The sequence below is a fragment of the Fomitopsis serialis genome (assembly GCF_022376445.1).
Source record: "Fomitopsis serialis strain Sig1Antser10 chromosome Unknown B0H18scaffold_48, whole genome shotgun sequence".
Taxonomy (NCBI): Eukaryota; Fungi; Basidiomycota; class Agaricomycetes; order Polyporales; family Fomitopsidaceae; genus Fomitopsis; species Fomitopsis serialis.
Window position 1 is genome coordinate 207,518 of NW_025955008.1, and position 27,128 is coordinate 234,645.

General features: G+C 56.2%; 8 protein-coding genes across 8 annotated transcripts; 4 read left to right on the top strand and 4 right to left on the bottom strand.

Moving 5' to 3' along the window:
- The first annotated feature begins 38 nt into the window (after positions 1–38).
- Positions 39–1,981, top strand: B0H18DRAFT_1015572 (proline iminopeptidase). The gene is made up of 16 exons (XM_048029216.1): positions 39–181; positions 234–268; positions 329–343; positions 398–459; positions 512–552; positions 600–705; positions 760–824; positions 887–910; positions 959–1,015; positions 1,077–1,202; positions 1,262–1,330; positions 1,401–1,440; positions 1,504–1,553; positions 1,608–1,659; positions 1,720–1,746; positions 1,804–1,981. Exons 1-16 carry the CDS (start codon positions 78–80, stop codon positions 1,912–1,914), a joined length of 984 nt encoding a protein of 327 aa, XP_047891844.1. The 5' UTR covers positions 39–77; the 3' UTR covers positions 1,915–1,981.
- A 3,165-nt stretch (positions 1,982–5,146) lies between these two features.
- B0H18DRAFT_861542 (uncharacterized protein) lies at positions 5,147–5,368 on the top strand (the record flags this gene model as incomplete). The annotated part of the gene is made up of 1 exon (XM_048039722.1): positions 5,147–5,368. A coding segment is annotated over one exon (222 nt), but the record flags the coding sequence as incomplete, so codon positions are not given.
- Positions 5,369–5,966: 598 nt separating this feature from the next.
- B0H18DRAFT_934951 (uncharacterized protein) lies at positions 5,967–9,503 on the top strand. The gene is made up of 3 exons (XM_048041781.1): positions 5,967–6,254; positions 6,320–7,298; positions 7,350–9,503. Exons 1-3 carry the CDS (start codon positions 6,130–6,132, stop codon positions 9,165–9,167), a joined length of 2,922 nt encoding a protein of 973 aa, XP_047891846.1. The 5' UTR covers positions 5,967–6,129; the 3' UTR covers positions 9,168–9,503.
- A 955-nt stretch (positions 9,504–10,458) lies between these two features.
- B0H18DRAFT_955961 (uncharacterized protein) lies at positions 10,459–12,202 on the top strand (the record flags this gene model as incomplete). Its single annotated transcript, XM_048042418.1, has 2 exons — positions 10,459–10,768; positions 10,830–12,202. 2 exons carry the CDS (start codon positions 10,459–10,461, stop codon positions 12,200–12,202), a joined length of 1,683 nt encoding a protein of 560 aa, XP_047891847.1.
- A 69-nt stretch (positions 12,203–12,271) lies between these two features.
- On the bottom strand, positions 12,272–15,697 carry B0H18DRAFT_1180088 (uncharacterized protein; the record flags this gene model as incomplete). Its single annotated transcript, XM_048035954.1, has 5 exons — positions 12,272–13,037; positions 13,158–13,607; positions 13,668–13,803; positions 13,857–15,340; positions 15,407–15,697. 5 exons carry the CDS (start codon positions 15,695–15,697, stop codon positions 12,579–12,581), a joined length of 2,820 nt encoding a protein of 939 aa, XP_047891848.1. The 3' UTR covers positions 12,272–12,578.
- Positions 15,698–17,450: 1,753 nt separating this feature from the next.
- B0H18DRAFT_1120542 (uncharacterized protein) lies at positions 17,451–18,958 on the bottom strand (the record flags this gene model as incomplete). The annotated part of the gene is made up of 4 exons (XM_048034149.1): positions 17,451–18,053; positions 18,108–18,132; positions 18,191–18,357; positions 18,407–18,958. The coding sequence occupies 4 exons, from the start codon at positions 18,956–18,958 to the stop codon at positions 17,451–17,453; spliced, it is 1,347 nt and encodes a 448-aa protein (XP_047891849.1).
- Positions 18,959–19,529: 571 nt separating this feature from the next.
- Positions 19,530–20,164, bottom strand: B0H18DRAFT_1015587 (uncharacterized protein). Its single transcript, XM_048029217.1, has 2 exons — positions 19,766–20,164; positions 19,530–19,713 (listed from the first exon to the last, which is right to left on the bottom strand). Exon 1 carries the CDS (start codon positions 20,127–20,129, stop codon positions 19,845–19,847), a length of 285 nt encoding a protein of 94 aa, XP_047891850.1. The 5' UTR covers positions 20,130–20,164; the 3' UTR covers positions 19,530–19,713; positions 19,766–19,844.
- A 4,721-nt stretch (positions 20,165–24,885) lies between these two features.
- B0H18DRAFT_1120545 (uncharacterized protein) lies at positions 24,886–26,997 on the bottom strand (the record flags this gene model as incomplete). The annotated part of the gene is made up of 5 exons (XM_048034150.1): positions 24,886–25,020; positions 25,078–25,719; positions 25,785–25,919; positions 25,988–26,386; positions 26,479–26,997. The coding sequence occupies 5 exons, from the start codon at positions 26,995–26,997 to the stop codon at positions 24,886–24,888; spliced, it is 1,830 nt and encodes a 609-aa protein (XP_047891851.1).
- Between the last annotated feature and the right edge of the window lie 131 nt (positions 26,998–27,128).

Here is a 27,128-nt window from a genome sequence, read left to right on the forward strand (position 1 = left end):
CCCCAATACATTCCTCAGGGCCCGCCCGTCTCCCCAGACCTCTACTACAAGCCAGACTCCACTCGCCTCAACGCAACATGAGCCAGAACCTCGAGGGATCGCGACGCGCGCCGAAGATGTACCCGCCCATCGAGCCGTACGAGACGGGGAAGCTGAAGGTCTCGGACCTGCATACGCTCTAGTACGTCCAATATCAACTGATGTGCGTGATTAGTCTCAATGGAGGGGTGCAGCTATGAAGTGAGCGGCAACCCCAAGGGCAACCCAGGTACGCGTCTCCACGTCGCGGAACGCTCGTGTGGCTGCTACTAATCCGATGTTGTCGAAGTCGTTTTCCTTCATGGTAAGTCGCCTTTGAGAATAGTCAATAGATGCAGAGTCTTACGGTGCATCATAGGTGGTCCTGGAAATGGTACAGATGCGAAAGATCGCGCCTACTTCAACCCCGAGAAGTACAAGGTATGTCTGTCCCACAGCTCCTCTCGGCACTCACTACTGACATGGAACCCAGATCGTACTCTTCGACCAAAGAGGCTCGGGAAAGTCAACACCGTAGGTTCATTCACAACAGTTTGAGTCATCGCCTCATCGTCCGACAGCACCGCGTCTCTGGAGGAGAACACCACCTGGGACCTGGTGAAGGACATGGAGAAGCTCCGCGAACAGCTCAAGATCGACAAGTGGAACGTCTTTGGAGGATCGTGGGTACGTGTCTGCGGATGTCTGTATCGCCGTCACGCCGTCTCATGCGTTGCACAGGGATCGACCTTGGCCCTGGCTTACTCGGAGAGCCACCCCGACCGCGTGAAGTCGCTCGTACTTCGGTATGTCCAAGCTGTCCGAGTCCGGGGTCAATGAATATGCCATTAACAGCTCCATCGTGCAGCGGGATATTCACTTTGCGCAAAAGGTGAAATGAGACATTTCGGAGAATATGGATGGATTCTGATTCCTTCAGCGAGCTCCGCTTCTTCTACCAAGAAGGCACCTCCCATCTCTTCCCAGACGCATGGTGAGCCATCTGCCCTCCGCATCACTCCAGCTCCTCCATCGACCTGACATCCGACTCGACGCAGGGAAGAATACATCGCGCCCATCCCTGAGCCCGAGCGGCAAGACATGGTCACGGCGTATCACGCGCAGCTCAACTCCGCCGACGAAGAGGTGAGCCTGCGCGCCGCGAAGGCATGGTCCAAGTGGGAGTACGTCCCCTCGTCCTTCCCTGCGACGGGGGCGTAAATCTGATTGCGGAAGTGTGCAGGATGGCGACGTCAAAGCTGTATGTCGACCCGGCGCAGCTTGCGCACGTCGAGGACGATAAGTGGGCGACGTGAGTGTCGGTGGCCCTGCGACTCTGTCAGATCGTAAGAAGTTGATCGGTCGTCTGGTTGTGTCCGTAGCGCGTTTGCGAAGATCGAGAATCACTACTTCGTCAATGATGTAAGTATCAGCATTCTCTGCTTCGTAGCCTGTGGACGGTACATATTGACGGTTCTTGGGCAGGGCTTCATGCGGGACGGCCAGCTGCTGGAGAAGCAAGAGATCGACAAGATGTGCGTACCAGTATCAACTTCTGACTAACGACAGAATTTGACATCGCCCCCCAGCCGCCACATCCCGTGCATCGTCGTGCAAGGGCGGTACGACGTGGTCTGCCCGGTACGCGTGCCACCACATCACACGTCTTGTACACTTCTAACATCAGTCTCTGTCACACAGGCAACCACGGCGTATGATCTCAAGAAGGTGCGCCTTACGTTCTCACTCTGAATTCTCCAAAGCATGACTGATAGTGTTTGGCAGGTCTGGCCGGAGATCACGCTGCACATCGTCCCCGACGCGGGGCACTCCGCGCGAGAGCCGGGGACGTCGAAACTGCTCGTCGAGGCAGCGGACAAGTTCGCTGATCTCTGAGCTGGAGCAGGGCTTATCCAGGCTGATACGATGAAGGGGAGGCTGGATATACAAGCTTGGATGTAAAGTAAGTTAGCACTGTACTCGGATGCGGTTCAAATTGTACGATATGCATCAGGTCGTGACGCTTCTCAAGTCGCCGTGTTTGGTGGTCTGGTGCTGAGGGGTTGTCAAAGTTCGACTAAGTGTCCCGCATGCTGCTCGCCAACAAGACGGGCGGTGGCCATCATACCTACGAAGAGGATTACGAGCAATCCGGGCATTTGGTTCAATGGCCACTAGTCGCTGCTGTCGTCATATAAGTACTCCCATCAGTCTCACGCCCGCCCATAGCAATCAGTGCCGGCAAGCGCAGAGAGCGTTTTCCTCAACTCTTCTCTCTTGCTTGAAGGTGAGTATTAGCCCATCATTGTTGCAGGACTTTGATCACGGTAGCTAACTCATAGTGCTCTGTACAGGACAGTTATCCAAGACACCATGGCGACTCGTAGAACAGACGAGATCGCACGGCTTTTCACAGCTTGCATGAGGGACCCGGCACGCCCGACTCACTGTGCCCGAGTCCTCTGCGGATGTCTTCACGTCTTGGACGGGAAGGACGATAACCACGTCTACGCGATGGACCTGCCTTTCTTCCCGCCTCGGTTTGAGGGCTACGAGAGCATCCGCAAGTCACATCATGCGTACTTGAGTGCGTGCGTGGCCTTCTTGAGCATGCCGCGCTCGCAGGAGGAGCTCGAGGGGCTCTACACATCCCTCTCTGTGTGCGCCTGCCCGGTGTCGCCGCGCAACGGGACGACGGGGGCACTACTAGCACGGCTGCACCGGTTCATGCCTCGTCGTCGGTTCACGCTCAGGGACTTCGTGGAAGCGCTCGTTCGGCACCTCGGCGGTATCCTGAATAAAGCGGTCGAGACGAAGACATTCAGCGGCGCCGTCGCGTCGGCCGGCCTCAAAAAGAACTCGAAAAAGAATGCGCAATCCCGCCCGTGGCCGGTGGACACGAGGCAGCTCATTCCTTATGGCCTTGAGCAGTCGATGAAGGGATATGTCACTTCCTTCCGGTGGTGCCGTAACAGCAGATTTCCAGACACCCTTCTGGTAGTCACGGAGCTGCTTTCTCTCTTCGGAGGACCCGTCCTCCGACATATTCTCCAGTTCGAGCCCGACTGGGCTTTGCGCGTCAGCGCCCTCACTTGTTTCGTTATTGGTGAGCGCGATGAGACCATTGGAAGGCCCGTCAGTATGTACATGGAAGTGGGCTGGGTTCACTCCCTCTCTATGGTCTTGATGTTTTGCGCGAGAATCACCGAGGAAGGGCGACGGAACCCACGGGACATTGCAGACTTTGTTCGATGCGAGGCGAGCGGGCAGAAGGATGGCTCCCCTAAGACTCTAAATTGCGGCCTGCTGTTCGTGTGCACCCTCATCCTTGAAACACTCCCGTCCTTCCGCATTGGTACAACTCTCTTCACGGACGAAGTCGTCGAGCGGTTTGCCTTCCAATCCAAGTGCTTCGCCACGATGCCCTACGGTCACAGGCCTGACAACGACAGCATGGACTACGACCCCGAAATCCTCCGGCTACGAGCGAAGACAGACGCTGCCATTGCAGACCCTGTGCAGTTCGCATTCGATAGCTTTTGCTGGGCCGCCCAGCTGCGGCACTGCTGTTCGCCTGAATGCAACGAGACCTTCGCCACTGCAGGGCGACCCTTCGCACGATGCGCCGGGTGCGGCATCTTGTGCTATTGTTCGCGAGAGTGCCAGAGGAGCGCCTGGAGACATGCGAAGGCCCCTCATTGCGTGTAATGGCTTTCCCTGCTGCCTGCATCACTCGCCGCTACATAGTTGCTGCCAAGTCGCTGCTGCCGTGATGTGCTCTCATTAGTCCCACGCCCGCCCATAGCAATTGCCGAAAAGCACAGAACACAGGTTTTTCTTCAACTCTTTTCTCTTGCTTGAAGGTGAGTATTAATAGTCCGTCGTTGTTGCAGAATTTTGATTACGGTAGCTGACCCGTGGTGCTCAGTACAGACTACCGGCTCTCCAAGACGCCATGGCGACTCGCAGAACAGACGCAATCGCACAGTTTTTCACAACTTGCATGAGGGATCCAGCATGGCCGACTCGCTGTGCCCGAGTCCTCTGTGCATGCCTTCATGTCTTGGACGGGAGGGACGACAACGACCTCTACGCGATGGATCTGCCTTTCTTCCTGCCTCAATATGATGGCTACGAGGACATCCGCAAGGCACACCACGCGTACTTGGATGCGTGCGTCGCCTTCTTGAGCATGCCGCGCTCGAACGAGGAACTCGAGGAGCTCTACGCATCCCTGTCTGTGTGCTCGTGTCCGACGTCGTCGCGCAACAGGACGTCAAGATCATTGTTAGCCCGGCTGCACCGCTTCCGGCCTACTCGTCGGTTCACGCTCCAGGACTTCGGGGAAGCGCTCGTTCGGCACCTCGGTGGTATCCTGAATAACGCTATACAGACGAAGACTGTCAGCGGCGCCGTCGCGTCGGCCGGCCTCAAACAGAACTCGAAAAAGCGCACCCAATGTCGACCATGGCCCGTGGACACGACGCAACTCATCCCATACGGTCTCGAGCAGTCGATGAAGGGATACGCCGTGTTTTTCAAGTTATGCCGCAATCGCAGATTTCAGGACACCCTTCTGTTTGTCACGGAGTTGCTTTCCCTGTTTGGAGGACCCGTCCTCTGGCATATCCAACAGTCTGAGGCCGAGTGGCCTATGCGCGTCACCCTTATGACCGATGCTATCCTTCGTGAGCGCAAGGAGACCATGGGAAGGCTTGTCAGGATGGATATGCAAGTGGGCTGGCTTCACACTCTCACCCTGATCATGAAGTTCTGCTCGAGAGTCAACGAGGAAGGGCAAAGATATCCATTCGACATTGCACTATTTATTCGACTCGAAGCAGGAAAGGTGGGCGAGACCAAGGCCGTGAATTGCGGCCTACTGCTTGTGTGCACCCTCATTTTCAGAGCGCTGCCGTCCTTCCAAAATGGTACGACTCTTTTCACGGACGAAGTCATCGAACGGCTCACCCTTCAATCCAAGAGCTTCGCCGCGATGTTCTACTGTTACAGGCCCGACAACGACGGCATGGAGTACGACCCCGAAATCCTACGGCTGCGAGCGGAGACGGACGCCGCCATCGCAGACCCTGTGCAGCTCGCATTCGAGGGCTTTCGCTGGGCGGCCCAGTTGCGGCACTGCTGCGCGCCCGAATGCAAGGAGACCTTTGCCACTGCAGGACGACCCTTCCCCCGATGCGCCGGTTGCGGCATACTGTGCTACTGCTCGCGGGAGTGCCAGAAGAGCGCCTGGAAACATGCGAAGGCACCTCACAAGGAGGTGTGCCCCAAGCTGCGGGTGCTGCACGAACGGACGAATCTTCCGCAGAAACAAGTCCCGGATCGATTCCGCCAGCCGTTCATCGACGCGTGCAATGCAGACGAGGGTCTCAGAGCTCTGGCTGATGACTGCGCGGAATTCTTGCATTACTTGGCGACCGCGCGACAGGACGTCCGCATCACTCAGTTTCCGTCGGAGGCGCCCCGAGCGTTATTGGCAGACCTATGGAGGTCTGTGGAGGTGCAGGTTAGTTCGTCATGCCGTACACTTTTGCAGTTGAATTTGACTTAATTATTGACCCTCGACAGTGAAGACCTGAAATAACGCTTTGATGAGACCACGTTCTCCTGAGCGACTCAACAGGAGTGAGTGGATGTACTGTAAGTCAGTACTTACTCCTTGTCGTAAAAAGTGGAGTGTGGTCAAATGAGTTGGGCTGTGACGAGTGTTCCGATTAAGTGAGGACAGACTTGCCGGCTCCTCCAGTTGCGTGCAGTGCGTGTCAGCTAAGAGCGAGCGAGCGAGAGACGGGCCCACCGCAATGAATTCGAGGCATTGTTGGCAGCTAAAGCGAACAACATTGATGCCCATATGCGGAGGGCGTGGAAGACAAACAAGGCCAAACAGGAATTGCGGTCACCATCGCGAACGCTGCACGCCGCGGCCACGAACGAACCTGCTCCCTGCACGCGCCGTCCGCGAGGCTTGTCTCTTGATATCCAGTGCATGCATACCCGCAAACGCAATCCACTGCTGCTGCAATTTAATCCTCACCGTGTCCGCATCTAAATTCGCGTGCTCTCTGTGACCGAACACGATACACGCAGTACATGTCCTTCTCGAGCACGCCGCTAGGTCAAGGAAGACGTCTGGATCACCAAACCTTCCTCAACAAGCCCCGTCCAAAGGCACACTCACCGCCTCGCCGCACCATCCCTGCATCCTACGCGTACGGGTACGTCTGCGCGTAGCGTGCTTATAATATCGTGTGCTGCGTGCTGACCACTTATCCATGGCCAGAGGACCCACCCTCGGAACGCGCTCCCCTCCCAAATCACAGAACGCACCCGCTCTCGCCGATCCGCCAGACGACACAGAAGAACCCGCCCTTGTCCGCTTCGCGCGTCTCAAGCAACGCGAGCAAGCAAGCACCAACGCCCCATCGGGCCCCCAGCCCAACACATCTCCCCATCCCGAGAAGTGGTCCGTCAAAGACACTTCAGTAAACATCGCAAGCGCATTCCACACCGCAGCCAATACCGACGACAGCATGAATCCCAACGACTCTTGGACGTCCGGCGCCCGCAGGCAGGTCCCCCGGAGCACGTCCGTGGAGTACGAGAAGGAGACGCAGTCGACAGTTAATCGACGTCTCGCACCCCCTCCCAGTCGAACGGGCGCACGCAAACCCCTCTCCAAGGCCGCGTCCATCCGCCACGTACCTGACTCGGAGGGTGAACAAACCGAGCCTTCCCAGTCCCAAGAGCGCAGTCGCGGCAAGAGCCCATTCGAACACATCCTCGATGCCGCACAGCGTTACGCCCCTACTTCGATCTTTATGCAGGCTCGATCTCGAGAGCCCGAAGCGGATCAGTCACATTCTCGGTCGATCGGGAATGGTGCCGCCAACGAAAGCTCGAGCTACGACTACTCCGCGGAGGAGCGTGACTACCAGGCACAGCTGACCACAGAGAAGACTATTCCGATAGGCCCTCCAAGGCGAAACACGGTCGCGCATAAGCGCAATCGGATGTCTACAGACAACAAGGCATACAAGCCGACGCAGTCTGACCTTGAGGTTTCCGACGAAGACTTCGATGACGAGAACGGAAAGAGAACGCGTCGAAAGAAGAAGAAAGGTGGCATGGGAGGGCCACCGTTGACATCCCTGCCCATCGCCGCCTACGACAAGAGGAAGAAGAAGAAGCGAGCGAACGGAAAGACGAACGGCGACGAAGATGAGGAGAGTAGCGAAGAGCAGGAAGCGGTCGCAGAGCAGGTATGCATGACGGTGCCTTGAGAGCGACATACGTCTCATGTGCACTTATAGCGTTCGGTACGCGGCCAAACACCAGTTATCCGTGCGCCGTCTGTGCCACGAGGTTCCAATCCACCACTATCACGATCTTCAATACCCCCCACATCACACCCCGACGACCTGATCCGCTCCGACCAGTCTGATCCTGAAAACACATTGCCGCCAATCCGCGAAATTGACGAGGACCTCCTTGTGGACGATTTCGAGACGCCTCGACAATCAACGTTCTCGATAGGTGCGAGTCTCGGTCACGGCGTACATGGCACCTTCAGCCTGGGGTGGATGATAATACGATGGTTCTTCGGCCTCCTCGGGTTCATCGCGCGATTCGTCGGCAAGGTGCTCGGGCTGACGCTAGACATAACCGTTCACAAACCCTTCCGGTGGCTCACGCATGCGGACTTCACGCCGTTCCTAAAGGCTGCCTTCGTCGGTATCACGATCTACGCAGCATGGTATACTCTGAGGAGCGGTTCGCTGGACTTGTCCAAGTTCATGCCGTCGCGTTCGCCGTACCACCCGCCCGAAGCTCCCGTCACCAACCTGGGCGAGTTCGCGGATCGGCTGATGCGCTTGGAGGGTGCGCTCAACAAGCTGACGCAAGATTCCGAGAAGTCCAAGTCGTGGATCGAGGGCAGCCGGTCCGAGCTCGTCGGCCTCGTCGGTGCGCTGGAGTCGCAGGTGCACAAAGAGAGCGTCCGCTTCCACGACTCGGAGACCAAGTTCAGGGCGTCGACGAGCGATGCGATCCAGGTCGTGAAGCAGGAAGTGGACTCACTGCAGGCGCAGCTTCGCGCGCATCAGGAGAGCGCGGCGCGCAGCACGCCGGTCCCCAACAACGACGAGGAGGCGCGGGCCAAGTTGCGCACGCTGGAGGAACGCCTGGGCAGCGCGGAGAGCGGGGTCAAGGAGGCTCTTGAGCTCGGGAAGAACGTGGCCAAGGTCGGTGCGTCCACGGGCACCGCTGCTGCATGGTGGAGCAAGCTTGCCTCCGGAAATGCGGGCTCAGCGCTGACGATCAAGTCGAGCGACGGCCAGGACGTGACGGCGTTGATCAACCAACTAGTTGGCTCGTCGGTATATCGTCTGGCCAAGGACGTTGTTGCGCGACCGGACTACGCGCTGTATTCCGCGGGCGCGCAGGTCATCCCGGCGCTCACGACGCAGACGTACGAGATTCCGCCCGGCGGACTCATCAGCCAGGTCGCGGGCTTCTTCACTGGCGGCGGAAACGGTGCGATCGGTCGTCCGCCCGTCACCGCGCTGCACCACGAAAGCAACCCTGGACATTGCTGGCCCTTCCCTGGCACCCAAGGACAGCTTGGGATCAAGCTCGCCGGGCCGACCTTCATCAGCGATGTCACGATCGACCACGTTGCGAAGGAGCTTGCGCCTGATCGCCGCTCGGCCCCGCGATACATGGAGCTCTGGGGCCTCGTCGAGGGCAAGGACAACCTCGGCAAGCTGCGAGAGTGGCGGGAGGCGCGTTCAGCGAGGCAGGAGGAGGCGCGCATGGAGGCGGCGCTGAGCGGCGAGCCCCTCGTCGAGGACGCCGAGCCACCCGTCCCGCCGTTGCTGAAGCACTGGGGCGAGTCCGTCCGCGTCGCGAACTTCTCGTACAACATCTATGCGCCAGACCACATCCAAACGTTCGCCGTCTCGCAGGAGGTCAAGGAGCTCGGCATCGACTTTGGCGTCGTGGCGCTGGTGATCGAGAACAACTGGGGCCGGGACGACTTCACTTGCCTCTACAGAGTGCGGGTACATGGCCAGCCACTCCTCGAGGCTCCAGCGCCGTTGTCGGAGGAGTACGCGGGCTCGCCGGCGTAACGCAGTTTGCTGCGCTGGACCCAATGGCGTCCCACTTAATGACCTGTGACGACATATCTCTCGCTTCCCCTCTTTCCAGTCTAGATTTTCTCCTGCCTTTAATCTCACTTATCGTCTTCCTTTGGCTGGCAGTATAGTGGTTTCTTCCCCCTCATACCGTTACCATCTTCATTATTTGCGCCCGAGTCCCTATTTCCCCCTCTTTTGTCGTCGTAGTCGCGCTCTCATGACAGTGGTGCATCTGATATCTGCTGTGGAAAGCTCTGCTCAATGTAATAGTAGTACAACATACATCGTCCGGGACTACCGTCGAATTGAGAAATCATTTGCTTGTGATGCAGTCGTTGCCACGCGCACCGCACTGAGTAGCTCATTGTAAAGGCTTTCTCTTACAGCTAATTTCAGAACGATAGTCACTCTCGAACGCGCGCGACATATGATGACTAAGCGCTCCGCGCTTCGGGAGCGGCGCGCACCGTTCTTCTGCACCACTGCAACCTGCGCGAGATCTTCCACACACAGCGACCTGTCCAGGACCAGCCCCTCGCAACGACATACACGACACGATCCCGTGAGCAATCAGGTTGATGCGAACCAATAATTATGCAGAATGTGTCTGGTCAGCCTTGCTCTACAACACCACTGACATTCCAGTGAATCCCATGCCTTGCCAGTCGCGAGCCATGTAGAAAGAGTTCAACTATTCGGACTCTGCGAGAGTCATGGTAGCTCTACACTACTACTGTAAATGGTAGAGAGACAGGTCCATAATTCAGATTTCAGATCATATATCATCTGTTGTGTCTGCTCGCGCAAAATTGACAGGAGACGATGAACGACAGTGGTGCAGAAGAGCGGTGCGCGCCGCCTTCTTGAAGGTTGGAGCGCTTAGTCATCGTCTGTCGCGCGCGTTTGCAAGTGACTATCGTTCTGAAATTAGCTGTAAGATAAGCTTAGGTGCGCCGTGCACTGCCGACACATCCGGTAAATATTCTGCCCAAGGCTCTGCTCTGACTCAGGCTTGTCGGATGCAGTGTGCTGATGAACAACGCTGTACAATGTGAACCAAGTAAGTTACACACCTCCCGCTGCGGAAGAGTGGGGGCGGTGTTGGAGTACCCCTCTTATGATGCTCGGACTTGGCCTTGGCCGGCGCATCCCCTGGCGTATACCCTGATCTCTCTTGATACCAGCGCACGACGCAGCTTATTTATACACTCCTATCTTGTTCTCTGAACCACAAATTACTCTCTGCCTACCGCATACACGAACTCTGTCTACCGCGTGCACTATGGAAATCGGAACACTGGTCGTTGTCGTGCTGAAGGCCCGGAACCTCCCCGACAGGCACTCGCTCTACAAGCAAGACGTCTTGTCACAGGTGGCAATAGGGGGCAGCACGAAGTCCACCAAGGTCGATGTTAAAGGCGGGCAGCACCCCGTCTGGGACGAAGAGCTTCGCTTCCCGATCTACCAGAAGACGAAGCAGGAGGACAGAACCATGGAGGTGAGCTGCTGGCGGAAGGAGCCTCGCGGCGTGGAGTGCATCGGCAAGGGTGCCGTCGATATCGAGGAGACCTTGAGGACAGGAGAGTTCGATGGTGCGTGCTCGCGACATTCGTCCGAAATTATGTGCAGGCTCATATATAATCGCTCACGCAGACTGGGTGAAGCTCGAGGAGAACGGCACCTACCGCGGAGAGCTCTACCTCGAGATGACCTACTTCGCGACGGGTCCTGCGCCCCTGCAGCGGCGGAAGACGAAGATGCCCACCTCAGAACGACTTGTACGCTCTTCTCAGGCTTATTCGTACTCGAGCTTGCAGCAAAACCAATCCCCACCACAAACGCGTACATCACGCCCGTCGACATCGCCTTCGCGCAATCCTCCGGCAACGCTCACCCCCGCATATAATGCGGGTGCACCTACCTACCTGTCACCGCCTACGTCCACACACACCTCGCCACGGACGTCGCCGCGGTCCAAGTACGATGCGCTCCCGCCAATCCCGCAGGATCACCTTTCCCCTGCGTCCATACCCGACATTCTACGACCTGGGAACCCGAAAGGAGACATCCACTACAGCGAAAAGCCCCATCAACGAGACTCGTCGCACTCACACAGTATTCCCAGTCATACCCCTACGCCTCCTGCTTACGGCGCATACACCGCTGTCAATGTGTCCCCTCCTCACTCTCCGCCCCGAGCCCCGGTCGCGATTCCTCCTCGCGCATCGCCGCCGGGCTCCTTCGGTGTGCCCTCCTCGCTCAGAGCTGGCCCACCTCCAGGCAGGGATGCTCGCTCGACTAGCAGCAGCCCTCCCGGGCCCGCAAGAAACATGTTCCCACCGCAAAACCCTATCCATGCGCAATACCCTGCGTCACCGCCGCTATCTCCCAGTCCGCCGCTGCCTCCTCTTCCTGGACCTCAAGAAACTCAGCCAACGCGGGGAGCACCGTACAGTTACGCTCCGCCACCTATCCCGCACAACGAGGCGCCGCCGTCTGCGCCCCACAATTACGGTCCTCACGCATTTCATAACAACGCGCCAGCTGCCCGCACACAATCGTACGCCCAATACTACCCTCCCCAGAGCTCGCAAGCCCTACCGTCATTCCCCGTTCCTTCATTCCCTGTCGCCGAGCGATACACTACACCGCTCCCCCTCCCAGACGAGCCTGAGGGTGTCCACACACCTACGCCCGCGCATCCTCAGCCGCACCTCAACCCCCTCGCATCGGCCGCCGCGCCCGCTAACAATCCGCGGAAGGCAGTGCTCACGCGGGGCGTGGAGCAAGAGGGTCGCGACAAGCTTCTCGCGCTGGAGCTCGAGCGGGAGGAGGAGGCGAGGCGGCGGGAGGCCGAAGAACGCGAACGCGCAGACGAAGAACTTGCGAAGAAGCTTGATATGGAGCTGAATCTCGCGGAGGAGGATTCGAGTGGACAGTCTGATCCGACGGACGGTGCGCCTGCTCAGAGTCGGGGTCACCGGACGGACTCAGGTTCTGCTGTGCACATTCCTGGTGCATGGTGATGTCCAAACGCGTGGTTGAGGACCATCCTGGTGAGGCCCGTTAGTGCGTGCTGCTCAGTGGGGATTGAGAACTGACGACCTAACCTGCGCAGTATCGCAGCATTTGCGTATAGCTTCAAATATTGAGCATACGGGAGATTTACCGTATGCTCAATTTTTGGTATCGGCGCGACGCTTTGCCTGCGCGATCTAGCACACCGTAGGTACTGCACACGTCTGGAAGATCTTGGGATTACATCACGATTATAATGTATACAGTACACCAGTCCATGTCCGTGTCGAAGCCAAACAACGAATGCCAACGTAATCAGAGTACCGTCCTTTATCTATTTGGATGTATCCAAGCGTATGCGATGAAAGAGCCGAACCTGTCTCGCTACTTCGTAAGTTCCCCGACATGCGTACTATATAGCATGTTGAGAAGATGATGTACTATCTTCGCCGCGATCCATGCTCTGCCATCATCGTCGTATCGCCCAAGGCGTTTCAGCACCTTTCCAACCCGGTCCCGTTCGTTGAGAGTGACCACGAGGAAGTCGGTTGACCTCGAATTGTTGATCGGAGCACCAGGCTGCTCAAACAGGTCATCGGCGATGGCGGCGAGGTCTATCCACAGGGACCAAGTACACGCGTGACCCTTGGAAGAGAATTTGCTGGTGTTAAACGCATGCACGAGTTTGTTGTGTTCGATGATATCCTTGGATTCCTGCAGTTCATCGAGTGGCCCGTCCGTGGTTTGCTTGATTTCGCGACCTTTTGACACCAAGTCTAAGGTGCATTCCGCTAGATGCTCGATCAGCTCAATCTCTCCATTTTCTGTCGAGATGTCGACGACCTGGTTGAAAAACAATGATCAGCAATCAATCATTCTCTGCACTAGGAGAAATATCACAACCTGAGCGCATCCGGCCAATGATAGTTCACCCGAGAGTATGGCTAGACACTGCAGAACCACCGTCTCGACTCGCAAGTAGGCGAGTTTATCAAACTTCCCCCCTGCTTGAGAGAACGACTGCAGACACCCAGTAAGGTTGCTGATACGTTTGAGCACCAGGTCCATGAACTCGGCTGAGGGGTAGCAATCCAACTCCACGTCGAAGAGTCGCCGCGGTAGAGAACCACTGGCAGGGATAAGGGAGTGGATCTGGACCAGTTCCAGGGTGCTGAAGACTAGGGCATGCAGCAGGGTCTCTGAGTCTGGCGACTTCAGACTCTGGAAACTGCCCGAGCTTCTGCGCCTCTGACGTGTTAGTCCTAGCTCTCCATGCCAGTGACGAGCTTGTCCCCTGAGGTGGATGACCTTGTCGACAAGAGATCTAAGGTCGCTTTCAGGGAATTGACCCGGAATTGAACGGCATTCGAACTCCATAGTGTCCTGCATGAGCCAGACTAGGGTTTGACGTGCCTGAGAAACGTCGGAATCGACTTGATGGTCGTCTGTGTAAAAATGTGGCCGAGGACGGACATTGGTCTTCATGCTCTCCTGTAAAGCTCCGAGACGTTCACCGAGACCAATGGACGTAATGTGGTATGAGTGAGACGTGGTGACTACGGGGTCCTCGACTATGGCCCTTGACCGTTCGAGGGTGACAGTCTCGGAACTTGGACACCACCAAATCAGTTATTGCAACATCAATTTGATAGTGCGACGTACTGTGGTATGCCTGGTTGCTCAATTTCGCATACTTCAGTGCAAACCAGCTCGGGCCTCACGAGTTCATCGTCTTGATGCTCGGGCAGTGTGTTGGGACGCTCACGAGGGATCAATTGCATCTCCTGGTGGGACTCTTTGGGGCCAGCGGTCGGCATAGTGCGCACCTCGCTCTCGAAGAACGTGATACTCTCCTCCACACGAGACCCCTCAGTGTCAATAAGCGGGCATCCGAGAGTGACGCCTTCCACACCCGACACGGTCCGTATCAGGGACTCGAGAGCCGCAATCCGGCCTTCTATCTTGTCAGCGGACTCCTGAGTCGTCTTGACCTTGGCCTCAATGCGCTCGAGCGATCGATGGAGGGTGGTAAGCTCTTCAGCAGCTGGGACCGACTGCATCCGGGTCTCGAGGGTAACGACTTTGCTCTCGAGCTTGTTCTGGCTGTTCGTGAATGTCTCACGGAAGCTGACCAACTCCTTGTTGACGTCCTGGACAGACTGCATTCGGGCTTCAACAGACGCGACTTGTTCCTCGAAGCGGTCCCAGTGTGTCTTTACGTTGGCCTTGACAGCCTCAAGCGACTCACGGAGGTCGTTCCTGAGTTCGCTCGCAGCATCCAGAGCAGACAGCGCCAGGTCTTCAGGAGACAGAATCCTGTCATCGAAGGATTCTTGCTCTTCCTCGATGTGCGCCAGCCGTTGGTAGACATTGTATAAGCCACCATCGACACGGGCCATCTGGATATCGAGAAGCTCAATCTTGTCTTTGGCTTTACTGAGCGACTGACAGAGGCTGGTCACCTCCTCCTCGATGTCTGGAATGGACCGCGCGTGGGTGTCGACAGACATGATGGTGCCCCAAAGGAATCGTTCGACATCTTCCAGTGAACGACGAAGAAGGTCCACCTCCTGCTCGACACCTGGGATGGACCGCGCATAGATCTCGACAAGGGCGATCTTGTCGGAGAGTGATTGTTCAACGTCTTTTAGAAGGTTGACACCCGGGACAGTCTTGACAGGCACAATCTTGTCCAAGAGGGACCTCTTGACGTCTTTGAGCAGCTGTCGAATGTCAACTACTTCCTTCTTGACATCTAGGGCAGACCGCACGTAGATTTCGGCAAGTGCTATCCTGGTTTCGAGGGGTCCACAGGCCTCCTTGATGTGCGTCTTGATTTCCTCGAGCGGCTGCTGTTCGATAGGGTCCCGGTGACGAAGAAGTGGTACGGAGCGCGCCTGGGACTCGAGAAGCTGCAATCGTTCCATAACAGTCTCTGGGATGGAGGGGTTGCACTCTCCGACGGACTGACGAAGGTCGGCGAGTTCAACCTCGATCTTCTGCATCGAACTAGTCTCGACCGGCGAGGCTACAGGGATAGGAGCGACGTCCAGAACGAGTTCCTTGTTGACTTTTGTCATCGCTTTGTAGTCGGCCAGCTCAGCCCTGAGGCGCGTTGATTCTGCGCTTTCTGCATTGACCAAAGACTGTATGCGCAGGTAGCAGACGTCTAAGTCGGCATATATCGCATCACAATAGGCATCGCAACGTACCGTGAGATCCTCGACCTTCTTGGTCAGGTCGGTGTACTGCTGTGCAGTCGTTTCCGTGTGCCTAGAGAGCTCCGATAGAACGTGTTTATGTTCTTCAGCCAAGTCCCTTAACTCCGTCTTGAGCGTGTTGTTGGCAGCGGCGTTCATGACGAGTGCACCAATCGCGAACACAGACATAGTGTCTATTACCAGCCCCCCGATAGCACCAAGCTGTCGAAGTATCCACCACCAGACCACAAGTCCGCCGGGCAACACAGTATGAAGCATAATGGGATGTAGCCGCAGAACCATGATCAATGAGAAGACGAGGTACACAAGGGCAGAGTAGTGATCCAAGATCTGGAGGGACCAGAGTTGGCAGCCGTAACAAGGTTTGCGAGCTTGAAGTTCGCTATAGCCAGGACTGAGACAGAGTTGAAAGCCTTCGAGTCCCCGAGGAGCGAACAAAACAGGAAGCAACGCCTGACAGTAGACAGTGCCGAGCCTGGATTGGGAGGCCTGAGTGAGGGTAAAGTCTGAGGACACGAAGGAGATGAGAGAATACGGTCGATATGCGGGTCCGACGAGCAACTGACACGACGACGACGACGACGACGAGGGGATTATGATCGATGATCGATGAAACGTCGGACTCGGAGGACGTTCTACGTTCAACGTTCTACGTTCAATGTGTTCTACGTTCAATGTGTTCAACGTTCTACGTTCAATGTGTTCTACGTTCTACGTTCAATGTGTTCTACGTTCTACGTTCAATGTGTTCTACGTTCAACGCTGGCAGGTTCAAACGTTCAAGCTTTCAAGTGGCAATGCCGCTGCCAGTGGTTAGCCGCTGCAGGTCGGAGTGTCAGTGTCTCTCAGTGCAACTTTTCCAACTTTTCCCTTGCATGGCTCGTCAGACAAACCCCAATACCAGCTCACTGAGAGTTCTAGCGGGGCCCGCAGATGTCACTTCAGCCCAGTCCGTATCTACCTATACTAAGGGCCGGCGCTTGCCTACGAGAGGCTAGTAGGACACGTTCTCGTTCTTCAGCGCTTCAGCTTCAGGTGCCAGTGGCCATATTGTGCTCATGCCGCAGTACTAATCGTATAGCAAGTATGGCATGTAAGGCCTCAAGGCCTCAGCCCCGTAATAAGTGACTTGACACAAAAACTCGCTCTTACCATGGCCAATGAAAGAGTCGCGCGGTGCACACGCCTCGACAGGATCAAATTGTATCATTCATTTCGTGAATAACTATACATGCCATGCTGGAGGAAAAGAACAGACCAACTTCACCAATAGTCACTCGTACTATTGTACAAGTACCAAGTGACTGCCCCCGGACGGTAACGAGAAGCGTGTCTACGTGCAGAGATTGACATTGGTCTGCACATGTCAACCATATCATGCTCCGTGTGTATTGCGTCCATTCGTGCTCTTCGACGGCTCCGCACATCCAACCCTAAACAGCGCACTAGCTCCGCGCAACCTCTTGAAGGTCCGAGTTGCAACCGCTTTGCGCTCTTTAGACTTGATTTTGCCGATGTATCCGCACTGGGAACACTCCTTGGTTAGACGAAGAATTTGTGCAACTGAAGGGACTGACCGTCAAAGTGTCGTGCACGAGCTAGGTAGTCCAGAGATAACGATGACAGCGGAGAATTGAAAGGCCTTTTGAGATGGAGCCATCAAAGCCACTTCCACTGCCGTCCACCCTAGACATCAACGAGAACATGAGCTCTGTGCGCATCAAACTATCAGAATGGAGCTTACTCGACAAAAGGCGACAGCGACTCAGAGAAAACCTCTCTGTGTCGCAGCGCAGAGGATCCGACCGATGGCAAACCCGGGCTCAGCCAAGCCGGGTGCGCGCAGATTGACTGGTCAGATCCTAGAAAGACTGCAATACCCTGCAGAGAGCAGTCAGAAAATGCGCGAGGCAGAGATTCGACCTAGGCCTCACCAAAGACAATACGATCTTAGTAAACATCACCTCTCATTCGTCCAGCTACGGGTCTTGACTTGTGATTGGCCCAGTCGCTCTCTCGTCCTCCCCGTCGAGACCTACACATCGAAGGCCGGAGGGGCGCGCACCTCCGCTGTCGCATGGGCCAGGCGGTCAAAAGACAACGCAAGCCGCTCGAGACACTGTATGACTCTGTCTTGCCGAGCTATGTCGTCCGAGCTAATGCCGATATGTTGTTGCATCATCGCCAAGAGCTCTTCGAAACGCTTGTCGCAGGCCTCGGAAGGATGGAAAGGAGTGTCGTGTTGGTGCTGTCGGTCGCCGAAGATACGATCAGAACGTTGCCCGCTCAGGAACCAGTCAGATTCTTGAGGAACTCGTGCCGTTTCAGCCCAAAGCGCCGCAAGTGTGCCAAAGAACGCCGGGAGACGAGGGAAGAACCACATCGTGAGTCGCCAGAGGAAAGTCGTAAGTCGGCAGAAGAACGTCGTGAGCCGGCGAACGAGCATCACGAAATGGTGGCTGCACGACATGAGTAGACCGAAGAACGCAACGAGTCCATCGAAGAGTGCCCAGAGCCATGCCGAGACGAATGAAGCTGTCGCCTCCAGAAGAAACATGACTGGGGCAGAACGCCGGCGCTCGCAGATGGCACGGAGGTCGTCGGGGAACCAGTAACGGCACATAGGGCAGGAACCACGCTGGTACCGTTCGCGTCAGCTGCGATCACACCAACAAGACGGCATGAGACTCACCCCGATGTGCATCCACTCGCTGATGCTACCCGACAGCAGAGTCAGAGAGCTGACGACGCGGTAGACACGACCTGGATGCTCACCATGCCTTGCAGAATACGTGCCCACACTGGGGAAGTTTGACAATTGCGCGCGCTTCGTTGCGAATCTCTTGCAGCGACTGACAACAGATCGCGCAGTCGTCCTCATGAGGCACAGAGCGTGGCCTTAGGACTGGCAGTGCCGCAACAAGGTCATCGAGAGTCCACCGCTGTTATCCCACTCAGCAAAAGGAAACACTGGGAGAAAGACAGACACACCATCACAGAGTCCATGGATGCTACAGGATATTCCCTGGTATCCATGACTGCCTCCACAGCAGGCCAGATGACGTATCTTTCGAGGATCCAGGTCGCAAGCATCGCGGTGGTGATGTCTGTGGCCGTGGCTTGACCGCAGAGGACAAGGCAATGCGCAGGCACGGCGACGAGCCCCCCGGCGAGGGTATATCGACACACCAGACCCAAAGTACGCTGCCACTCACTTGCCAGGTTGCTGACTCGAAGGACGACATCCCCATCTTGGCTTCGGTAGGCCCAGGCAGCATGCACAAGGCAGAAGGCGATGTCCCAGACGAAGGACATCCACATCAAAGCGTTCGGTCCGTGAAGTTCTGGGGCCAAGACGTGCTTGAGCGGGACTGTGTAGGTCGGATCTAGGCAGAGGCGGCGTAGGTCCACTAGTCCGAGGAGGTGCGCAGCGCTGACAGCATAGATGCGATATAGTGCGAGTATGAGAAGGAATCGGTAGAAGTATGTGAGGCGACGGTGTAAGGCCCGCAAGGGCGCTGCTAAGGCCTCGAGGATAAGCATATCGAATACTGTGAAGACGACTTCAGTTCGCAAGGGCGGGGTAGTGGTGGTAGAAGTGGAAGCGGGCGGGAGAGAGAAGACAGTCCAACTCACCTGTTATATGTACGCCGAGGGAGGCTGACGCTGTCTGGCACTCCCCCGCCAATTCTTTAGCCTCAGCGGCGTACATACCCGCCGCTGCCATGATCGCTGTGAAGGCGGACAGTCATTGTCAGCCTTAAAAACAATCATGGCAGCGGACGGTGGCTAGTCGACGCTGGCCCAGACACCGCCACTGCCGCCGCTCAGCGTGCGGGACGCTGCTAACTTACGGTACGCTGAGCGATCATTCAAGCGCACTCAGTCTGTTCCTCATACTTACTGCATCTTGCAATTGGTGCAGATAAATGTCTTGAGACGCTCGTTGGTAGAGCACGGTCATCCATCAAGTCGTTATGGCTGCGTCTGCGCTGCTACGTCACGGTAATCTACCAGCGCGAACTGAGATCTTGAGAACTCGCAGGGTCCACTTTTCCAGCTGTCCGGTACGTTTACCGTGCACGACCTTTCTTCGGTGAAAGATGAATCCGACCAATCGTCTTAATATCCTAGCAATGTTCTTATTACATGACTTCGATGCAAAATCGGAACCTCCACAATACTAGTCCTCATACTTGAAAGTGTCTATCAGAGTCAGATCGTCCATAGTATGTGTGTTGAGGGGCGCGTGTGGATGTGAGCGTAGTAGTGTGTCGTATGTAGTTGGCTACACCGGTCTCAAGGCTCAGCTAATCAGCGAATATACCAAGCGCATCATGTCGGACTCACCCATGGGAAGCTTTCCCCAGTCAAACTTGCCTGCCTCTCGGGCACCACTTCCTGCGATGAGACCTCCGCAATGTTCGCCTTAGCACGGATCCAGCTCAAGCTGTAGGCTCGACTGTGGCTGGGCTTGCGGTGGCTGGGAGGGCTGAGGCTGCGATCCTGATCGCGATGGCTCCCGTCGCCGCGACGGGCCTGGCGAAGGGGATTGCGGTTCCGTGTCCTCTGTTCCCCGAGGCTGGGGTTCCCGCAGCTGCCCACCTTGCGGCGCTGGCCGATCTGCTGTTGCGCGGAGGACAAGGACTATTATCACGATGGCTGAGCCGACGGCGCCGATGGCCCGGGCGAATTCGCCTGCCGACACTGGCATGCGGAGCGGCCACTGGTAGCCTACTCGCTCGGGGCCCAACTCTGCCTCGGCATCTAGGTGCATGTCGCGGTCGAATTGGGGGAGAGCCGAGTATTGTTGGTCCACCAGGAAGCCCGAGGGATACACGACCGACGAGTTCGGCGCCGGGTTCTCAGCGGCAGTTGTATCATCCGTTGGCGAGGGGAAGATGTTGTAGGTGACCGACGTCATCTCGATGAGCATTATAGGCGCACTGAGAAGGAATCATATTTGGTCAACGCATCAAAGTGGAAAAAAAGTCAAGCACGTACTCCCGTTCCAACGATCGTTGCATCTGTTCTCTCAGCATCCTATTCTGCTCCAAGGTCAAGTGGGCTACGAACGAGCCGATCGAGCCGAGGAGAAACGCGAGCACCCAGCCCAAGATCAGCATGGTTGCGTCTGAGGGAGCGTCAAGGTGATCAGGCTACGGCGAGTCGTTGCGGATGTCGTACCAGACGAACGTGTGGGGGCCATGGGTGGTCTCGCGCTTTATAAATTGTTCGACCGCAACCTCGAGGGCACTCGCGTCGTTACTCTCCGATCACTTCAGGCCTCGAAGCTGTCAACTTGTGATATATCATGAAGCGTCCGCCACACCGATCGCCCGGGCTTTACCCAATGGAACGACCGTGACAACTGCATGAGGCAGCAACAAACCAAAGAGCACGGCAATGTTCAAATCGAAAACATTGCCGCTCTCTGCTGTTGGTCCCAAGTCCCCCAAGACTTCGACGATGACATTCAGACGCGCCGTTCGACGTCTGCTATCACAGTACGAACATGTCACAGAAAACGAATCACTCATCAGCGATCTCCTCCTCGGAATCGGGGTGTCTTCGCTGACATGAGCCAAGAATCTGTCACCAGCGTGCTGAGCCCGAACGCGCTGCGGCTCGAACCAACAAGTCTTTCGTGCTGTTTCTGTACTGAGACGCATGCTACTATCGCTGTAAGGCCTACAACGACCGCGTGCGTCTCAGTACATAAAACGTCGCTCACTGTACCATGTCGCATAGGTACGGCACTGAAGTACAGTGTTACGCAGGGCGATGAGAACACGGTGAAGATCACTCTTCACGCGTTTGCATTCTCGTCACGTCGGCCCGTTGGCTAGCGGTGGGCCATTTCGCACGGTGGACGCGCCGTAAGTACGGCACATCAACGCGATCGCAAGACTCCTCTTCAAGCTCAAGTTCTGCCAGTCACGCGTGGTGCGTTTCCGTCTTCGACGCCGAGTCGAACCCGCTCAAATTCCAGTTCCCCGTAGTAAAGGTGCAGTAATCCATCGACGTGGCGGACTTGAGTGCTCTGGTTTCCACCGTTCGCGGTGCCCATAGTGTGTCCAGGACGGCGTGACGCTCGCGAATGTATACAGACGGTGACAGACCTACACCCGGAACCGTCAAACTGAACGTCCACGTCAACGCCGGCCACCGGCCGATCTATCATGCAAAGCTGTCTCGGAGGGACTCTTGACCCGCGGTGGCAACGTCTTCGAAATGTCGGGTCCTCCGCCGGCTTCTTCATTAATTGCGTACCATGCACAAAAGACCAGCAACGCGATGCTCACTTGACTGAAGGCATTGACGACTTCATATGGTCTCCCACCTCCCTCAGGCTACGGGAGACTGTCAGCGACCCGCAGAAAGAACACTCGTGGTCGCAACGTGAAGAGAATTAGTGAGCTCATCCGGTGTTCACGCTCGCCCAACCCGGGTATGCGCGACTTGACTGGGCAAATCGTAGACGGCGGTGTGCCAGTGGTCCAACATCGTCTCTCGTTCGTCCAGCCATCGGTAAGGATTAGATCTGCAATGATCTTAAGTGTAACTTGGTACATACATTGATACAATCACACATCCCGTCTTCCTCATCGTCGTATCCGTCTGACCCTCGCACGCAGTCAGACGGACACGCCGAATCTACACCTCAGAAGCAGGAGGGGCGCGCAGCACTACGCACCGCTTCCCAGCCTGTGATCGCATTCCTCAGGCAGGCGGTCGGACCGGGAGGAGGAGGAGGAGGAGGGAATTCCATTGAAACAACGTAAGCCGCTCGAGACACTTTAAAATGACTGTCTTGCCTAACGTTTAACCCGGTCGTCTAAGCCAATGGCGACAAGCCATTGCATCACCGCCGGGAGCTCGATGCGTCTGTCGTAGGTAGGCCTCGGAGGAATGGAACCTGGGTCGGTCGTGTCGGTGCGGTCCATCGACGATACAGTCAGATCGTTGTCCGCTCGGGGAGTCTGGTTCCCAATAGCTCGTGACATCACAGCCAAAAGCGCCGCAGTGTTTGTTAGAGGAAGCCGGGAGGCGAGGGAAGAAGCACATCGTACATTGGCGGAAGGTCAAGTTTGACCATAGAGTTGACCATAAAGAGAACGAGCATTTGAGAGAGCACAACTTAGACGTTTGGGGGCGGGTGCCAGTGGACGGAGGCAACGAGAGCCGAGCGGAGGAGGACTGAGGAGGGTGACCGACGCGGATGGTGGATGATGATGATGAACTCAGCATTTATTAACCGCAACAAGCAAGCAATGTGCTAAGACGCGGCGGACGCCGGCCTGTGCATGGGCGGGCGTTAAAACGCGCCACCCAGACCTGCGCCCCGTTCGAGGGTAGTGTAGTAGTCTGTATGCGTGAGGATTTGTACTGTAATGGTTAGGCAGTCAAGTCGGGGAATGAAGCAGTGTCTAGTGGTGTAGTCTGAGGTCGGGACGTAGCTCGCATGATAATAAATAGCGAATAAAGAAGAAATAAGTGGGAAGCATACTGTCCATACTCGGCTCTCCGGCCCCGTCCTTCTCCTAGGGATGCAAGCCGGGATTGCTCCCCTAGTGCACGATGTGTCGATGGTGGTGATGGGTAGGGTGTGGGGACGGTACTTCGCCGTGCAGCTAGTACCGTTTAGTCTTCGTCGTCCTCGTCGTTCTCCGCCTCTCCCTCGTCCTGGCCCTGGTCCTCCTCTCCGCTCGGGTCTCCGTCTTCTTCGTCCTCCGCGTCTTCTTCTTTCGCTTCCTGTTCCTGGTCTTCTTCGCCCCATCCGCCTGGCGGGTCTCCCGTCTTCGTGAACGCATTGCTTGACGCGGATGGTGGAGGCCGCTGGTGGCATCACAAACAAAGAAGTGTTCTGCCACAATAGACGCTTGCCGGCTACTTACTGTATCACTTATGTTCTGCAACGGAAACGAAGTACGTTCACCGCTCGCTCCGAGTCGCTCGGTCGAAACTGATCGCACTCAGTTGATGTACCATGACCTCATACAAAACGAAAGCCATAAGACGCGATGCCTATTCTGTAATTCCAAACACCGTTGAAGACCTAACCGCTTCCCATGTTATGATACACTGCACAGGACTTGTCATCAACACTGCAAGCCCGCGGACCATGACGACAAGAGACTTACCGGCGAAGAGTTTGCTACTCCTACCCCTCCGGTACGCCACCCTATTGGACCACTGGCGTAGCTGTCACAAGATTAGTACCGCAACAACGAGGGTGACTCGGACTCCCGTGCTCGCGACGAACCTTGCAGAGGCTGCGATTCTCGTGCTTCCTGCCGCTGCCGCTGTCGCGTCGCTTCCGGGGCCTGCCGTGCTGGCTCTGCCCGCGGTCGCGACATCTTAGCGGAACTTATGATTACTGTCGTCGTGATGCACCAGCCGATCGCGAGGAGAATCAGAATCATTTTCAAAGTCGGCCACGTAGGTAAGGGCGAGCTGGTACTAGTAGAAACAAAACAGCATTTGGTCAATACATCATTCTGGAATAGGCACCGGGCACGTACTTCTGCTCCAATAGCTGCTGTATTTGTGCCACGATGATCCCTTGCTGCCTCAACATCTCGTACAGCACCAACAAGATGAGGATATTGCAGAGAATATTAATTATTGACAATCACTTGGAAAATTACCGGTCCATGGTGGTGTCTGAGGAGGGAGCGTGGACAGGCTGCACCGAGGCGTCGTGGATGTCGTGCCAGACGAAGACGTTGAGGGCAGAGATGGCCTGGCACTTTATACATTGTTGAACTGTAGCCCCGATGACATTCACGCCGTTACCCACCGATCACTTCACAGATGACAGTACGAACATGACAAGGTAAACAAGTACTTGTCAACGATCGACACCTCGAGGTCTCATCGATTCATCGCTGACATGAGCCGAGAACCTATCACTGTGCTGAGCCCGAGCGCGCTTCGGCTCGAACTAGCACAGTACGTCGCGTTGCTTCTGTACTGAAACGCACGCCTGGGGCAAGAGATCTCTAGCCTGAGGCGTCGTTGACCGTACTGTACCACAAAACAATAGCACTGATATACAGCGCCGGAATGATGTGAACGCTGGTGAAGCTCACTCTTCACGCGTTCACATTCTCGTCACATCGGTGCATTGGCCGGCAACTGACCGTCTCGCACGGCGGACAGGCAGTTTGGAGGGCGTACCACCAGTCTGGCACGTCAATCGCATGATGGATCTTCTGTCCTTTCCTGTCTACACTTCGAACCCGCTAAGAGCGACACACCTTAAACCCGGGCGCCGGCGTTCGTCAAGTTTCTGGCTTTCCCGCCCATACTGGAGGTACCGATTGTAGCAGGGTGCTCTGGCTGCCGCTATTCGTGATGCGCATAGCGCGTCCACGACATACTACAGAAATATGTCATAGAATGCCAGTGGGGAGGGGAATTCATGGTTGTACACAGACCCGCACCCGTCAAATTGAACGTCTGAATTAGCGCCGGCCACCCAAACTACCGAAGCTGCCAAAGGCCGAACTTCCTCTGCCGCCGAACACAGATCTCGGGGGAACTGTATCTGTCTCCTTGACCGGTGACAACGTCTTCGGGATGTCGAGCCCTCCGCCGCCCTCCAGTCACATCATGGTCAGCTCAGTTTACGGGCTTCGTTTCCTGTGTAGGCTCACCTGCGGAAGTTGGTTCCAATCGAACGACACCGGCTGCGAAGACGGGAACAAGTTGATTTTCCGTTTCTTCTTGACCGGCGTCGGTACATGCTCTTCATCATCTCCATCCACCGCGGGGGCAGGAGCTGCTATCGAGACGCTGGCCTTACGTCCCGGCTTGCCTTTGTTGAGAGTAGCGGAGGCGGCGGGCTTCTTCGCCTTCGCCTTCGCCTTGGGGGGTTCTTCGTCGTCATCGTCAACCTCATCTTTGTCCTTGGTCTTCCCCTTGTTCTTCTTCAGAGGCGGCTCGTCGTCGGATTCGTGCGTGTCATTGACCTTCCGCTTCCCCTTACGATCCGTAGCGGGTTTGGCGACCACTTCAACCTCGTCTTCCTCAGGTCGTTTCTTCCTCGGACGCCCCCTCTTCCTCTTAACCTCCTGAGTCTTCGGTGGGCTGTCGGGCTCAACCATGACGACATCGTCATCATCAGAGCCGTTGATCTGCCGAGACGTCGCCGCCACGCTCTGGTGTTGAATCTTGGGTTTTCGCGGAGGCGCGGGTGGCGAAGGCGACGGGGGAGCTCTTTCATCTGCAGTAGCAGCGTCCTCTCCTTCATGGTCAGATATCGAAGGCGGGACGAAAGCAGAATCTGCGGGAGAGGCCTGAACACGGCCACGACCGTGCTAAGAACATCGTACAATTGAACAAGAGTCGACCAACGCCTTACCTTGCCCGTCATCATCACATTGGAGGTCACACGCAGAGCTTGAAGTTGCGCTTCCGCCTGCACCAATCGTGCATTAACTTCCTCTGCTTCTGCCTCTGCCTTGTCAGCATCGCTGCGCGCCTCGTCAATAGCTTTCTGTCGTAGGATGTAGGTTCGTATCGGTTCAGCGGACGCGAGTCAGTTGCGAGGTCGGGCGTGCGCACCTGATACTCGTCCATCGAGGTTCTGTACTGTTCGAAAGATGTTTTGTATCTGGCTATCTTCGCTTTCAGTTTCTCCGCATTCTCAACTCGCTCTCTCAATTCTTCCTCTAGTTCCTCGACGCGGGTCTCTAGCTCCTTGACGCGAACCTCGAGTTCGATCCTGCTGCGTCGTAGGGTGTCCATCTCGGCCCCCTCACGGCTTTCGAGTGTGCGCCACTTCTCCAGCTGCCGTCGGAGGTCAGCTATGGTCCGTTCACCCTCAGCGTGCTTGGCCTCCAGCTCGGCGTAGGAAGATTTGAGTCCATCCAAATGCAGACTTGTGCGTTCGAGATTAGTCGCGGAACTGCTCGTAGAGGCAACAAGAGCGTTGTGTTCGATCCGTAGTTTCGATAATGCATCCTGGATGCCGGGAAAGTACGCACATATGACAAGGCAAAACTCTGATATTCACGACTGTGTAGATAAGAACAGCATTTGCGAATTTGACGTACCTCAGTGGCGTCCTTTCCCTTGGTTGTCGCAGCCAACTCCTTCACCGTATCCTCCAACTGAGCAGAAAGAGTAGCGCATCGCTCTTCCAGCTCCTCGCTCAATTCCAGCGTCTCCTCTTCATGCGTCCTCTGCCGCTCCTCCAACTCCCGCTCCAGGTCCAGCACGCGCCTCTCAAGGTCAAATTCCCGACGCTGAAAGCCGATGAGCCGGTAGTCGCGCTGCAGACGGGCGAGTTTCTCGAGGCGGATCGCCTCTCGCTCTTTGAGAGCCGCGAAGTGCTCGCGATCCAGCTCGATCACAGTCCGCGCGTGCGCCATACGATGAATCGCCTGTATCGCATCGCAGCCGCTGATCCACTCAGCTCGCTCCTGCTGAAACTGCTTCTGCATACTGGCCACGGCGTCGGACCCGCGGCTTTGTTCCTCGGTGAGGGCCTGGCGGAGCTTGTCGATGGTGTGCTCGAGCGTACGCTTTTTGGTAATGAGCTCTTCAATCTGTTCCTGCTTCTTTGCGGCCATCGCTTCCATGGGCCCGGATGATGGAGCAGAGCGCAGAGGAGTTGGAACCCGACGAGACATTGTTCCAATAGATGACATGTAAGCTAACAACGCAAGAAAGGAGCGAAAGAGACAAGAAACCAGTAACAAAA